The sequence below is a fragment of the Dermacentor andersoni genome, unplaced genomic scaffold (assembly GCF_023375885.2).
Source record: "Dermacentor andersoni unplaced genomic scaffold, qqDerAnde1_hic_scaffold ctg00000052.1, whole genome shotgun sequence".
Lineage (NCBI taxonomy): Eukaryota > Metazoa > Arthropoda > Arachnida > Ixodida > Ixodidae > Dermacentor > Dermacentor andersoni.
This window is the reverse complement of record NW_027314765.1, coordinates 592677-609179: the sequence shown is the minus strand read 5'-3', so window position 1 is coordinate 609179 and position 16503 is coordinate 592677. Positions and strand designations below refer to the sequence as shown.

The 16503-nt window shown below is 46.1% G+C and overlaps 1 protein-coding gene across 1 annotated transcript in view; it reads left to right on the top strand.

The window, feature by feature from the left end:
• The first annotated feature begins 4700 nt into the window (after positions 1–4700).
• LOC126548665 (spastin-like) overlaps positions 4701–16503 on the top strand; it is a 56663-nt gene continuing 44860 nt past the window's right edge. Inside the window, exon 1 of the mRNA XM_072285821.1 lies at positions 4701–4941. Within this exon, the coding sequence (XP_072141922.1) occupies positions 4701–4941 (241 nt within the window). The remainder of the gene's footprint in view (positions 4942–16503) is intronic.

Below are 16503 nucleotides of genomic sequence, written 5' to 3'. Positions count from 1 at the left end.
ACGGGATAAGAAAAGAGCAGAGCGGGTGAGGGAACGAACGCGAGTTAATGATATCTTAGTTGAAATCAAGAAAAAGAAGTGGGCATAGGCAGAACATGTAATGAGGAGGGAAGATAACCGATGGTCATTAAGGGTTACGGACTGGATTCCAAGGGAAGGGAAACGTATCAGGGGGCGGCAGAAAGTTAGGTGGGTGGATGAGATTAAGAAGTTTGGAGGGACAACATGGCCACAATTAGTACATGACCGGGGTAGTTGGAGAAGTATGGGAGAGGCCTTGGCCCTGCAGTAGGCGTAACAAGGCTGATGATGATGATGATGTTGATGACGATATAGAAAAATTCAAGGAAAACGCCATAAAAATATATACGTAAACTTTAAACAATACGGATGAAAAATTAAAGAAGAAAAACACTATAACGGTGTCATCACCGCTCACTGCTCGCGCTTCCATTTTATAAGAATTCGAACTCCCTTCGCGATAAGGCCTGGGATGGCTAACGTATGCACAGGTATTCTTCACGTGCCATGCTAGCTGATTCGACAAAGATGCGCGTTCGATCATCCCTGTACGTAAAAAGCCCTTTTTTTTCTTCAAACAGATTGATGCATCCACATGCGCTTGAATGCAGGGCTAAGAACCCTTGCTTTCCATTCTTAACATTATTCGCATGTTCACGCAGACGATCGTTTAGACACCTCCCTGTCGGATGTACGTAGCATGCGCCGCATTTGAACGGGATTCTGTACGCAACCCCCTGCATATACAATCCACGTAACGGTTGTGGTACCTGACTTAGCAGTGTGCTTTTTGTTTCTTGATAGGGGTGCTTTTGCTTGATATCGAACAAAGTTTGTGTGGGACAGAGAAAACTACACGTACACCAACCCGCTTACCGATTCTTTTAAGTCGATGGGCCATTTGATGCTTGTGTGGAATCACCGCGACCTTAGGGTCCTTTGATGCTTGTGTGGGCTACTCTTCGGTGACCATGGTTTCGCCGTTAGGTTGTCTTCTTTTTCTGTGGATTGCGTCAGCTACTGAGACAAGTAATCCGTCAGTATAGCACGAGGTTTTCAGTCGTGCAATATGAGCTTGGAAACTGCCATTTAGTCTGTGGTGGAAGGACCAGTCTAAAGAGTTAGAGAAACATGCCTGAACAATAGCCATCTATACTAGCTTTCTCTGTGCTGAGAAGTTCAGGAGACGTTTGTGCGCACGAGTTCATATTGCTACACGCGTGTGGCAGTTGATTGTTTGAACGAGGCACGTGGGCGACATCACCCGAGATGAGAGAAGGAAGAACGAACTTGTCTCGCGCGGTGATCTAACCGGTCAGCGCTGCAACCGCTTTTGTAAATATGACCTGTAAATAGTTGCTAGCCTTACTGACTCGTCCTTCGCGTAACAATATGTCCAGCGAACTTGATCATTAGAAAACACAAGCTTGAGGACGAGGAAACGCATGGAATCATCTTGTGGCTTTTCCTGTGTTGAGACCAGGGGGGATAGACATACTTAGAATATGCCGACAAGTTGTGACGAAGCGGGAAACAACTCCGAGGCAGCGCAGTGCAAAACTACCAAAAAGTCGTCCACGCATTAGAAGGTTCTTAGAACCTTAGTTCCTTCTAGTAGTTGCTCCAAGACTCTGTCGAATTTTGCCAAAAGCAGGTCGCTCAACAAAGGCGCAATACAATACCCGATGGACACACCTTTGTTCTGAAGATAGATTTTATCATTGCATTTCCCGTATGTGGATTCAAGGTAAAACTGTACAAGGCTGAGGAAATTTTCCGAGCTCAACTCTGCTCTGTTTTCATAGTCAACCTCACCTAAATGTAACCCGCAGTTCCATTTAAAGCAACACTGCCTCCCTGCGAAAACCTACTACCCGACAGAATACAGACGCACGCCGCATAAAGATATCAAATAAGCAGTTCAACAAAGGTGTTATTAGTGCTCATTAAAGGGAGTAAATATTTTCGGAACCTCTGTCCAGTTATCCTATGAAGTTCGTATTTGCTATTAAATTGTAACGATTTGCACTCTAATAAATAAATGATACGGTTTAATCCGCTGGTACGTTGTTCAAATTATACCCGCCGTGGTTGCTCAGTGGCTATGGTGTTAGGCTGCTGAGCACGAGGTCGCGGGATTGAATCCCGGCCACTGCGGCCGCATTTCGATGGGGGCGAAATGCGAAAATACCCGTGTACTTAGATTTAGGTGCACGTTAAAGAACCCCAGGTGGTCGAAATTTCCGGAGTCCTCCACTACGGCATGCCTCATAATCAGAAAGTGGTTTTGGCACGTAAAACCCCATATTTATTTTACGTTGTTCAAATTATGAATACTGTCTACGCGTGAAAACGTTGCTCATCGCCACCACAACCCGTGCATGAGCTATGCACATATGTAAAAGGCGCGAAGCAGAAGCAGCCCTGTGGCTACTAACCTATGCTGTCTACATAGTTGGTACATGGCTTTTAGAAACGGTTTTAGGTGCAAAAGATAGGACACAGACAATCGACAGGCGCACACTCGCAAGTGATTTTTATTTTCCCTGGTGCTTCACCTATATACCATAAGGCATGCGCACAAGAACATACACAGGTGAGGTCACGTGAGATACAAACCAAACCTAATAATATCCTATCAGCCAGGAAAATAAACTCGTATCGTGAAGTGACAATGGCTTTGAACCAAGCTTTGTTGAAGAAATTTTGGCGTGAGCCTACCAATGCTTCAGAAGAATTCGAAACGAAGCAGAAAACGCGCCTTGCTGCCGTTCCCTATGTACACAAAGTTGCTCATTCGCCAAGGAAAGCAGCTTCTAGGTTCGATGTACGGGAAGTGTTTTCGGCGCCTCTGAAACTTTCGCACATTTGTGTGTACCTGTCTTCCGTAAATATGGTCGAGTTTGTAAAGAACCACGTAGAGTGTTTCTTGAAAAAATGCTCCACTGGCGTCGTGTATAAGATTCCTTTAGACTGCGGCAAGGTATACGTCAGCCAAACTGGGCGTTGTATAAATGATCGCCTGCAAGAGCGTGTGCTATCACTGAAGAATGGGACTGGCTCACATATTCCTTAGCACTGATATGTGTGCAAGTGTGAACCTTTGGTTGAAAACACATGCATGTTACGAAAATTAAAGATAAGATGGCAGTGGAACTAGTAGAGGCGAAGTATGTATGAGAAAGTGTCACGACCAGTGTATCAGCATCGCGCCAGTGTCTCTTAACGAAAGTGACTTTAGTTTCCTGGCTGATAGAACATGATTAGGTCTCGTTTCTATCTCATGTGACTTCAACTTTGTACGTTCTTCTGCACATGCCTGAGGGTATATACGGGAAGCATCGGGGAAAATAAAATTCACTTGCGAGTGTGCGCCTGTCCGTCTTCAGCTCGCATTTTTCAACCAAGAAACGTCGCAACCTTCCATCCGCCGGCCGACCAGGACTATAATGCAGGTACGTGAATGAACCTACGAAACCACGAACACGTACTTTCACGCAGTCAAAAGCTGAAACTAAAGTAGTTACGCACTTGTTTGAGCACACCGTGTGTATGCGCCGTGTTTCAGCAACACGAAATCTCAACATACGGGCGTTTACGCCTTAAAAAGTAGTCCTTTTCTCTATATTTTTGCGGAATTCCAACGCGACATTATTAACGCCATTCACCGATTGACGCCGCAAAGTCTCGCCCCAAGTGCTCAGCAGGGCTCGGACGAACTTTTCCGCCGATTTGCTTCGGTAACCCGGCAGTCGTCATGCTCTACGGTAGGGACAACATAAGCGGCGCCATTGTCGAGGTCTCGCCAAGCGCGGGAGTGGAGCGGAGATAGAATGTGGTTGCCGCTAAAACCCCACAAACTTCGTAAACTAGCGACATCCTCCGCCTTCACTACCCTCAGTTCTCTTCTCGTTCATGCTGCTTCCTCGACCACGGCGCCGCTTACGTCGCTTTAGCGTAGCACACGGCATTTCGCAGTGTAAATGCTCGCGTGGCAAGGCGGTGCGCTTTAATTATTCGCGGTGGCTTTCTAGCTTCGAGTAACTTCGTGTACAGCATATATTTTCTAAACAGACGGTTATGCAAATTAAGTGACGACAGCTTTTTCTAATCTTTTGATAGCTATTTTTCGAAAACAAAAGTATCCAAGCGAGCATTCACGCTATGCAGCGAAGACTCCGAATGTATCGCGCGCGCTTCAATTCGGTAACTAACCTCTGTGATGTACTTGTCGCAAGATTTTGTTTCGAATAGTTGTGAATAACACATGCACGATCGAATGCCAACATCCTGACCTCTAGAAAGCCCTCAGCAGCCTAAGTATTCCGCGCCATGCTTACCGCGCGAATTCACAGTGTGTATGAGCTATGACGTACAAAGGACGACAGAAGGCACGAACGAAAGCTGCTCTGAAGGTTCGAAAAAGTATTACAAGCTACAGTGCCGCCAACGTGCGTGCTTGCCCATCTTCAGAGCACGCGCAAAGGCTCAGAGCTGGGCCATTGGCCCACCTCTGAGGTGGGCCAATGGCCATTGGCTCAGTGGCGCTACCTTACGAAGATTAAGGGGTTTTAGTTGGCGCCACTTTTAGAGATGGATGGGTTTTAACAAAACGCACGCACGAGCGCAGCAGACAAGTCGATTGTTATGGCGATGTGCAGATGGGCTACTTCGTTGCCATGGCGTTCGGGCTCCTGCGATGGCTTTTCGCTGCCGTAGTCGCTGCGCTGCGGTTCGCGTTGCGCGGTGTCCGCAGCGACCCCTTCAACGTGGCAGCCGAAGGCCAGCTGTCGGCGCCAGCCAACACCTGCGACGCAGCTGAGGAGCCACATTTCGAACTACTAATCCGATTGAACAAGCACAACAAGAGAGCCCTACAGTACCTGCGAAATGCCATCGCATACGATGAGGAGAATGGCGGTGAGTCTGAAAATGCTGCCAGCGTGCTTTGTTTGTGCTGACCTGCGAGCAAGGTGCCCTTCGGAGGCCGAACGGGCGCGTCGGAGCGTAGGGCTAGTCTTTAGCGGAGCACTTTGCTCACACGTTGATAAACACTGTGGTATAAGATGGCTGTCATATGCACGTCTCTTCCTGTTCGCTTACTCGCGGTCCTGTAGCCCGTCTCGGTTCTTTGCCTCAAGGGCTGAATCTGCGCATGGCTGCCATTGGCTGTTTTTAAGCAGACGCTCTTCCGATGCTAGTGCCAAGGCCCCTTCAGTTACGGCCCTAGCAGGAGGGCGATACTTTGGTAAATTGGCGGCGCACAGGAGCCGCGAGTCGCTTCTTCGCCCTAGCGCTGTTTTTTCTTTTTGCTTTATTATTACGGCCAGCTACGTTCCCTTTCCACCAATACCATGCCCCTCTCCGCATTACTTTTGCTTTCTTGCTGCCTGTCAGCGGCGCGTATTGTTTTATGTCACGTGCGCGCTCTACGCCCGGCACTGGCATGGTAAACTGGTGCGTGGTGCGCCACTAGTTATTTATGTTGTCGCACGCATGCAGCTTTGTCCATACTTTGAGTATGCCAGCATGTGCACCAACACTCATAAATTCCACTTCCAACACAACAGATCTTTGGCCTCATTTTATTGACTTCCGTTTCGGAGAAAAATATTTTTCGCATAACTTCGTATGATACACCCTCCGAAAATGAACAAAAGGGAAAATGCATGACATGTACATTATAGACACGAAAGTTCAGACAGTAAAATAGGGAAAAAAATAACTCAAGCAAACGCGAAGGCCCTTTCATGTACCAGCAAATAAAAAGAACATTTTCCATTATGCCATAAAGACAAAAGTATAGAACAGCTTCCGATGTACTCTCGATATATTGCAGAAAATTGGACGATGTTTAGAGCAGGCATGACGCCTAAAGAAATCGCTTCTAATGGCGTAAAAAATAACGCGCGAAATGCAAAGACTGTCTTACTGACAGCTAAAAAGAAAACAGGAACTTACCCAGGTTGTCGCTCATAAATTGAGCCAATGTTCTAAATATGACAGGCACTGCGGACGCGTATGGAACCGCATGCGTAAAGATTGCACTGGCCTAGAGTTACTGGCCTAGTTAATTTTTTATTTTCCCTTTAATTAAAGCATTATACTTTTGTTTAACTAGCAATTTCACTGTTGGTTGCAGACCCCAAGTGTGATAGCAAAGTTATAGAGCACCTTGAGAAACCTCTGAATAAATTGTTTCTATCGCGATATATATCACTTGGTCCTTTCCTCCGCGTTCCAAGGAAAGCCGAGAAATATGAACTTACCACGTGACGGGCGATTGTGCACTGTTGTGCTGCTCTCTCGCGTGTGATGGATGAACAAGGTCTGCTGCTGCGAGACTAGCCCGGGCCAGGGCGTTATGCCTGGCTTAGGTATCTGGACATGCAGCTATTATCGGATGACGGCGCAAATGCGTGCTGCTGGCTGAGTGGCAGGGTTGCCATGTTTGGTGATTGTTCTCCGAATTTACTATTTGAGGGTCTCCTGGGGACTGAAAATCGTGATTGGCAAATTGGCTACTTCCTGGGAACATTTGGAGTTGGTAATTGGTATAGGTGGAGCCCTAATCACACTCCCCTGACGAGCAACAGCCGCAAACACCACATCAGGAAGGCCGTGCCTTTGTTTACTGGAAGCGCCTGAAGCAAATTCAGGAGCTGAAGATATATCATAGCCGCCGTGTGGTCCGTCCTTCCTGGGCTGTCCAGGACTGCCCGAGATGCGACATATGCAACACTCGTTGGCTCACATCAACGTTTCGTGCAGTCTGCAAGTGTTGTGGACGCATAAATTGAACAGGCCCAAGCAGGCTTAAATAGTCTTCAAGGAAATTCTTTTACGTCCTTCGTAAGACTGAAGTCAGAAATGGGGTACTAATATAACTACCAGTGACTCTTACATCTATAGAGTACCTCGAAGACAATGGTTTTTAGTACCAGAAGCGGCTGCAACCGGAAACGCGTCAAGGCAGCTATGACGTTACAGATGTCGATCTCTGACTATGCAACTGTGTTCAAGGGATAGAAGCATCTGACGTCACACACTTCACATGGTGACGATTGAAATCAAGTCGTAGGTGTGTCATCATTGAAGCAGGAAACTACAGATCTTTCTCGTTTTTTTTCATTTTTCTATTGTGACAAGTTCGCAATTGTTAGTTTTTCGCTCCGCGCCTACTTCTTTGGCTACCAATTAATGCTTCGCTGCAGTAGGCCACTTTTCTGGCTACTTTTCGTAATACTTCAGCACCTTTTTCTCCCGAAGACCTGGCAGCCCTGCCGAGCAGTTCCTGCCTGTTAGTACCAAAGCGATAAAGCGTCTAAGGAGGCTAAATAGAACAAGAACATAGCTTTATTTCTTGGTGGTTGAAATGGGCAATAGGTGGCCGCTTGCCGATGGAGTGTAATGAGGGTTGGGTGGGGAGGCGACGTTAGGGCTGGAAGGATTTTCCAGTGATCTTAAATCCGAAAATCGCCCTTTGATGACAATGTGTCTCCGAAGGGATTCCCATATGCTGCAATGCACATTTCCGGGACATTTTCCGGGACAATGCACATTTTCCGAGGAGTCCGTGATCGTGGTATCGTGGATGGAGTTGCAGACTTGTTTTATTTTCCTTTTATGTTATCTGATGTTGTGGTTGGCGTCTTTTACACTTGATACATGACGTAGCCCTAGAGAAAGAAATCGAATGCAATTAAATCTGGTGACCGTGCCGGCCAAGCAATGGGTCCATGCCTTTCAATCCACTGCTGTGGGAATACTTCATGCAGCCATTGGCAAGCTTGGCTGCTGCCATGCGCGGGAGCACCACCTTGCTGATACAAAATATCCTCGAACCTAGCCAGTGGAACTTCACAAAGAAAATCTTAAAGCGCACCATGAAGGATGTGGTTGACGTATCTTTCAACCATCAGCACGTTATCAAATAAAGGAGGTGCCAGTGATAGTGCCACCGTAAGTTCCCCAGCACTCGTTACCCGACCGTTGATATTGCTGATATGACTTCGAAACCCCTTGAGGGTTTTCGTCGCTATAATAGTGAGCGTTGAGGATGTTCACTTGGCCATTAGAGGAGAAGCTAGCTTCATCGGTTCACACTTCACTTCACTTTTATTTCCTTAAAGACCCCTCAATGGGGGTATTACATAAGGGGTGGGGTTTACAAATGTGCATTTTAATTGGTGGCCACATGAGTTCAATGAAGAATATTAGTATTAAGCTTATCAGAAAACGTCGTTGAACAGGTGATTTCGGTTATGTGATGGGGCAGGCCGTTCCAGTCGCTTGATGATCGTAAAAGAAGGATGCAGACAAGGTTGTAGTTCGGCTGCGTGGACAGGTTACTTGCAAGGAATGCCCTGTACGCAGGGAATGGCGATGGGGTGGGGCCAGCACATATGGTGCATGATGAAGCGAACTGTAATAGAACTTGTGAAAGAGGATTAACGAATCAATGCGACGACGGGATGATAGCGTGTTTAAGGCGGACTGTGTTTTAAGTAGTGATACGCTAGTGTTATAAGAATACGAAGAATGAATGAATCTTGCCGCACGATTCTGAATTCTTTCAAGTGCATTGATAAGGTAAGTTTGATGTGGTGACCAGATGGGGGATGCGTATTCAATTTTTGGACGTACGAGAGTCTTGAATGCTAGTAGTTTGACGTGTTGCGGTGCATGACGCAGATGGCGTTTTCGGAATCCCAGTGTTTGGTTAGCGGATGCAGTAATGCGCGTTACATGAGCAGACCAGTCAAAATCGTATGAAAGGGTGAAGCCGAGGTATTTAAATGCGTCCACTTTTTCTAAGGTAGTCTTAGTAATATTATACGGTGAGTATAAGGGCTGATGGCGGCGAGTGAAACACATTACTTTACATTTATTGGCGTTAAGGGTCATTAACCAGTCGTTGCACCAGCCTTGCACTTTGTTAAGGTCATTTTGTAAAATACCGTGGTCAGAGTCATTAGTAATTGTGCGGTAAATGACACAATCGTCAGCGAACATACGGATTTGAGAGGAAACATTAGGGGAAGGTCTTTAATATAAATAAGAAAAAGTAAGGGCCCTAGAACGCTACCTTGTGGGACGCCAGAAGTTACAGGGAGGGGCGCGGAGGTGCGATTGTTGACATGCACTGACTGTGATCGGTTAGTGAGAAATTCAGTAACCCAATTTAAGACGTCAGGGTGCAGGTTCAGCTGGGAGAGCTTGAGTATTAGGCGTTGGTGAGGTAACTTATCAAATGCTTTAGCATAATCCAGAAAAATGGCGTCGATTTGGGTGTTAGCATCAAGATTAACGTGTAAGTCATGGACGAACATAGCAAGTTGCGTTTCGCACGAGAGACCTTTGCGAAAACCATGTTGGGATGGGTGAAAGTAGTTGTTAGTGTCAAGGAAGTGCATAATTTGGGTGAAAATGACGTGCTACATTATCTTGCAAGGTACGCTGGTTAGGGAAATTGGTCTGTAGTTAAGAGCAGAGTTTTTGTTACCTGATTTGTAGATTGGAACGACCTGCCCTTCCTTCCAGTTGACGGGGATGCTACAGCAAGATAAAGACTGTGAGAAGAATAATCTAAAGTACGATGCGCAGATGAGTTTAGTATTTTTTAACAGCTTAGAGTTGATGCCATCCGCCCCCGGTGACGATGAAAGCTTTAGCTTTTCAATTATTGCCGTTATGCCATGTTCAGTGAATTCGATGGGTGACATAACAGATTTCACAGCTGACGGTGGTATAGGTAACAGAGCATCCGGTTCAGTGGTGAATACTGATGAAAACGCGCGGTTAAATGCATCAGCACACTCTTCTTCGGGGATTACTATATCGTTATGGTCGGCGATAGTGATAGCATTCGGTGGCTTGGGGTTTAGTAATTGCCAGAATTTCGGGGGGTTAGTGCTTAGTACGCGAGGCAACGTGTCATGAAAAAAGGAGTGTTTTTCGCGGCGTATAGCCGAGAGATAAACTTTCTCTGCCTGGTAATATTTGTCCCAGGCCACAGCACAATTGGTTTGCTTTGCCGACCGAAAGAATCGTTTCTTCCTGCTTTCTAAAGTTGATAATTTTTTTGTGAACCAAGGTTTATTGCTGTTAGTCGGTACTGAAACAACTGGAATGTGGTTATTAGCAAGGTCGATGATTTTTTGTTGGAAGATCGACCAATTGGCTTGAATTGTGCGGTTGTGGAATTCATCACTGAAAGTGGGGTAGAAGAGCATTAGTTCGTTGTTAATGGCTTCGTAGTTGCCTTTATCGTATAGCCGTATTATTTTATTCCACGATTCTCGTTTTGGAAAGGTAAAGTTAAAGACAGTGTGGATTATTTTATGGTCGCTAATTGCCGGGAGATAGGATATCGAAGATAGGCTAGACGGATTGTTAGTTAATATGAGATCTAAAATGTTGGCCGAGTCGTTCACTACGCGTGTTGGTTCTAAGACTAGCTGGGTCAAGTTGAAATTAAAGCAGACTTCGAGGAAATCATTTTCGATTGTACTATGTGACGAAGGAGGACAGTTATCCCAATTGATATTAGGGAAATTAAAGTCTCCAAAGAGCAAAATCTGAGCGTTAGTGTATTTATTCATTAGTACGTCTAGGACGTGGTTGAGCTTGTCAGTGAAGCTAGTGTCTGCTCGCGGGGGGGCGGTAGCAAACGCCAAGTAAAGTAGTTTTCGGGGTTGCAAGAAAGAGTAGCCATAATATTTCTAGGTCACTTGGGTTGTGAACAACGGATCAGGGTATCGTATTACTAACGGCGATGAGCACCCCGCCGCCTCTAGAGTGCTGGCGATCGTTACGGAAGACGTGGAAACCGGGTAGGTCATCCATGACCTCCGTGTCGGATACGTCAGCGGTTAGCCAGGTTTCGGTAAGTATCAACAAGTTACATCCAGATGATAAAACCAGATTAGATACAACGTCACGTTTGGAAAGCAAGCTACGTATGTTAGAATATATTGCTGAAATAGTACTGTTAGGGCGGGTTGTCGTTATCGAACGGTGTGTTGGATGACGGCGATGCAGCGATTGCTATTGGATTTCTTTTACATTTTGTGGTTTCGTCGTACATGTACTTAGCAGATCCTATAAACAGAGTTTTGTAGCGTAATGAATATGCAGCTGACTTGGTCCTTGCAAAAGCCAAAAGATGTTTCCGGGCATTCTGCACAGTACGAGAGTAGTCTTCGCGAATGCTATAGTTAGTCCCTTTCAACTTGCGGCCGTTAGACAGAATTTTTTCTTTTGTTTTATAAAAAAGGAACTTTACGATTATAGGACGGTTTCGGTTATCAGCATGGCGGCCGAGACGATGCGCACGTTCAATCGCCTCAGGACGCACGGTTATGTTTCATTGGTCGGCGCAAAGCCGAATGATTTCTTCCTCTGCCTGAGCGGCGGATGCAGACGCACTTGGGTCGGGGATACCAAAGAAGACAAGGTTGTTGCGGCGAGCTCGGTTTTCTGCTTCATCGATGCGCGCTTCTATATCGGAGATTGCCCGTGTCGTCATGGCCGCAGAAGTCTTAAATGTTTCAACCTGTCGCTGCAGGTCCTCGATGTGTTGACAGTGGCTCTTGACGGCATGCATTCTTCTGTTTAGTTCAGAAATCGAATTGTTAGTCTCGTCTAGTCCTCTTTTTAAACCTTTAATCTCGTTAATTAACTGTGATTGCCCAGCGGATAGCTTCTTTAGTTCAGTTAGTATAGCGTTAGAGTCAGGACCGGGATTATTTTCTATGTCGCCCGACAGTAGCAGCAAAGAGCGCGAGACATGAATACAATTCATTGCTATGGCAAACAGACACTGGGGGCTCGGTAGCAGTACCAAAACATAGTTGCTTGATTTCTTAGCGTAGAGACTATAGCACTGACTAACCTGCATGTTAAACAGCAGCAGTTTAGTAGACTGTATCGTGGCACAGCCACCGAGCCCACAGGTTGGCGCGTGAAGGCGTTGGTCTTTTATAGGTGATCTGCCAGATGTTGCTGACGCAGGCAGCTTCCTGGTGGTAGGGCTGATAACGCTCGTCACAGGCGGCGCTAGTAGAAGCGTAGGGGGCGCTAGCGTGACTTGGCGATAGAGAGCAGGGGCACGGCCAAGGCACGGTTCCAGGCAGGTTGAAGTTGCGTGTGGGACAGCCGAGATGGTAGCGGGCAGAGCTGCGCCGATCAGTGCGATGATGAGCACCTGCATGTTAAACAGCAGCAGTTTAGTAGACTGTAGCGTGGCACAGCCACCGAGCCTACGATTTTGTTTACGATGCCTAAGTGCTCTTCCTTCTTGATTATAAGCCAGTTTCGGAAGTCCTTTCGATTATAGGAATGGCGGCGCTCGAACAACTCGTGCAGCTGCTTGTGGCTCTACACACTGAGGGTTTTGACAGTCCAGTTTTAGCACTCGCACTACGAACACTTGCACGTTGGTCTCAAGAAAACTTAGACAAAATATCAGTCTCCACGTCTTCGCCCAGTATTGAAGATTTATGTTTCTTCGTAAAAGTCCCAATCTGTCTCAGTGTTTCGTATGCACGCCCAATCGTAATTGACTTCCGACGCTTATCTGGATGCCAGCGTTGAAATACTTCAAATGCACGCCTTCTATGTCGTTTTTACGCACATAAAGCCAAAACTATATCTGCATTTTCCTCATTGGAGCAAGCCTATCTGCTGATCAACGGCGGGCACGCCCAAATAGCGTTGCTGTGTGGGACACTCAGGAATACGGGCGCCTCGGGAGAAGTGAATGTGTTACAGTTCACTGGGATTCGTTTATACAAGGAACATAAGGTATGGACTACAACCGGTAAACTGCAACAGCCTGTGGGCGCACTCTCTCAGGGACTGACGCACCGGTTGCGCTGCACAAGTGTGAAGCCAGACGCGGCCACCGGATACTGCGCCCGCGAAGCGGAGTGCGATATCAAAAAGAACGCCTGGTAGACAGTAAGTGTGGGAAGCAGAGCAGATGGTGCCATTGCGAAATGAGTCATCGTGGGAAGGCATGCGTAACCTTCTTTGAATATGGCCAAGATTTTTTTTTAGCATTAGTTGGTTTTGTCCCCGTGGTATTATGCGCCATTATTGGAGTCCTAAGGTCTAAAGTTGTAGCATCCTCGTTCCATTCAAAAACCACTACACGGTCATTTGTGTACGACGGCAAATTTTTAGCAGCCGTCATCGCCTTCCGTCGTTCTCACGGCCTTCGCAATTTCATTCTTTCAAGCAGAATCGAAATGCTGCTTTCGTCTTTTCTTTATCGTGACCTTAGATGCTTAATCAGCTCGGCAACGCTTGGCTAGGAGCATGTGAGCACCAGGGCACCACGTGAGATATATCATGTTGGAAACAATTTATTGAAAGGTATCTCAAGGTGCTCTGGAACATTGCGTATCGCACTTGGCGACAGCAAGCAATACCTACGAAGTTTACTAATTAAACATTACTACTCCATTATTTAAGGCAAAAAATAAAAGCAATGGCCTGAATAACTCTCGGCCAGTGCCAGCATTATGCATTTGGTTCACCTTGTGTCCAGAGTGCCTTCCATTCTTTAAAAGATGACTCGACGTATGTGGGACAACGTGCATAACTACACAAAAGTGTATGAAATACGTGACATGTTCATTACTTCTAAACAATAAGAAAAAAGACATGGCAGAAAGAAAATAACATTGTACTAAAAAGATAAATGCACATTATCACATTATTTTGCAATTGTCCAGAACTGGAGTAGCGGTGGCAAGGGGGAGGAGAAGGGAGTCGGCTTTTGCAGCAGCACATAGGTCTCATTAGCAGACAGGCCTATCGCTCAATCAAATACCAGCGGAATAAGCCAATTACACGACTTTTCTTTCACCACGAATGCAATGCTTACAAGTAAAATTGCGTCAAATATGAGCGAACTGCTGGGCTAGGTGGTTATCCGACATAATCAACGAGGTTTGCGCCAAGCCACACACAGAAAGGGCCCGTGTTGTCTCCTTTCTTCTGTGGGTGGTCGTGGTGAAAAACTCGTTTATTATGACAGTTAAGGCACTAAGTGATACCCACTAGGTACTCAGTTGTGTAAAAACAGGAACTGCTAAAATCTGCATATAGGACACTTGCACTGCTCATGCTTTCAAGAAAAAAAGAAGCGTGTCGTGCGTTCACATTTACGTTGTTTGCGCGGATTTCCGATCTGCAATTACTGAGCTAATACACAAACATGTGCATAAATTTTTCAGCTGTTTGTACGTTGGTATAACGGTGACACGCGGAAAAAGCACTGGGAGTGGAATGGAAACCCTGGCTAGGTACTGAAGTTGCACAATGAGACTTGGACCCAATCGGATAAATCTAGGCGATTCTACAGGTCCCTATCTTCTAAGGATTGGTGCTGGTTAGGTAGCACCGGTTAATACAGTTGCCTAATTAAATCTCGGTAACAAAAATTATTACTGGAAGCTACTCCACTAATTAAGGAGAAATCGCACATCCACCCGTTCGTAGCAATTGCTAGACAGGAAATCCAAAGCAACCTACAAGGGTATTTTTCAACTGAAGCTTTTCTTTCGAGGAACTTGATTGTGTTTCCCTTGTAGCAGTTACTACGAGCGGGTAGATGTCTGGTTTCCCCTTTATTAATTATCACCACCTGGTGGGCTTCCGCAGAACTATTACTTCATCTACTCCACTGTACTGTAAGCAATATGCGCCACGTTTTCTTCCAGTAACGCATTTCTCCTCTTTTTAAATCTTGGTGGGCGATTGTTAATTGGGACACGCTGTATATATTTGACAGTTGAATGCTACTGACGGCGTTTCCATCCCTAAGAAATGTTGTAAATTGTTAGAAATTTTTTCTTGAGTCATTGGCATTGCTTAGCGGAAAGTGAAGGAATACTGACTCGCAACGTGCACGTGCATTTCGCCCACTGCTGAACGGATTACTGAAGTCTTTGTGTTTTTCCATGGTAAAATAAAAGCACGCAAAGCTGTTCGATGCATGGGGAACATACAGCAATACATTCGAGTAGTTTTTTTTCGAAATGAGCCAAATCCACAAACCGAAACTGGGTCAGATAAAACGGTAATGACAAGAAAAACTAGGCAACTTTCTCATAGAAAAACCGTTGCAACGAAATGGGTCAAATAACGCCAGGCGAACGTGTTCGCAGATCGTATTTCGTATCGAAATTGAGCCAGATCCAGCTGTTGCACGGATCAAAATGAGCCAAATCCATTTGCCCAATAGGAGAGCGCTTTTGGCATGGCGTCATTTAGCCATCGCTGCCGCCTTGTCAGTTCCCGCCAAGGAGTTGGTTCCCGCCTGGCAGCTCAGAGTGTTTCGTTCGTGTTTTCGCGAGTTCTTCGCTTTTCTGATATCGTTGTTCATGGATTCGGATGGCAATGAAGAGATCGGCGAAAGATCTATCCCTAGACGTCGACGGCGAAGTGAAAAAAAGCCGCATCACCACCGTAAAAGCAAGAATGCGCCGTTGCCAAAATGTAAACACGCGAAAAAGACTCTCAGGTGTGCGCTTGTGACAGAAGCATCCACTAAACGTTTCAAGGAGAAGTTTTACGAACTGTGTAGCGTGGAACAAAAGGCGTTCGTTTTGATGTACTGCACGCCAACAGCCGTAAAACGTAGGAGAGGAAAAGAAGCGGAACCTCGTCGGAGCCTTGCTGTTGTTTACAAGGTACGGATGGAAAATGGCCAAGAGATTCGTGTTTGTCGCGATATGTTTTGCGCAGTGCTTGATATTAGTCACAGCACAGTTACTCGCTATATAAAGCACAAGCATGAAAAAGGTGAAGTGAAAGCCGACAGTCGTGGAGGTGACCAGAAGATCAAGCGCTACGGTCGAAAGCGATCAGCTGTTGTGGGTTTCATTAAGCGACTTCGGGCAAGAGAGTCGCACTACAATCGGAAGAAGACAAAAAAGTTATACCTTCCAAGTGAGCTGAAGAGCATCCCAAACCTGTGGCAGATTTGTAACCAACAAGCACCCGAAGATGTGAGGGTGAAGTATGGCTTCTTTCACCACATTTTTCGAGTGACGTTCAATCTTTCGTTCAGAACACCGAGGACAGACGTTTGCTCTGTGTGCCTGAAAAATGCGTACGAGATGAAAACTTGTGGAGATGTTTCACAGAAGCAGCGTGTCATAACAGAGCAACGTGTACACAAGTTGAAGTATAAGGCTTTTTATTCCCTGCTGCGTGAGAAGAGGGAAGACTTGAAAACATTCTCAATTGATTGCCGACAAAATCAAGTGCTCCCCAAAGTTCCGGACCAGGAAGCCTACTACAGCCGCCAGCTCTATCAGTACCACCTCTGCGTGGTGGAAAACCAGGCAGATGGATCAATGCCCCAAGAGGCCATCCATTCCTACACATGGAGCGAAGATGAAAGCTCCAAAGGAAGCAACCAAGTAGCCAGTGCGGTACATAATACACTTCGAAGCGCTAACTTCG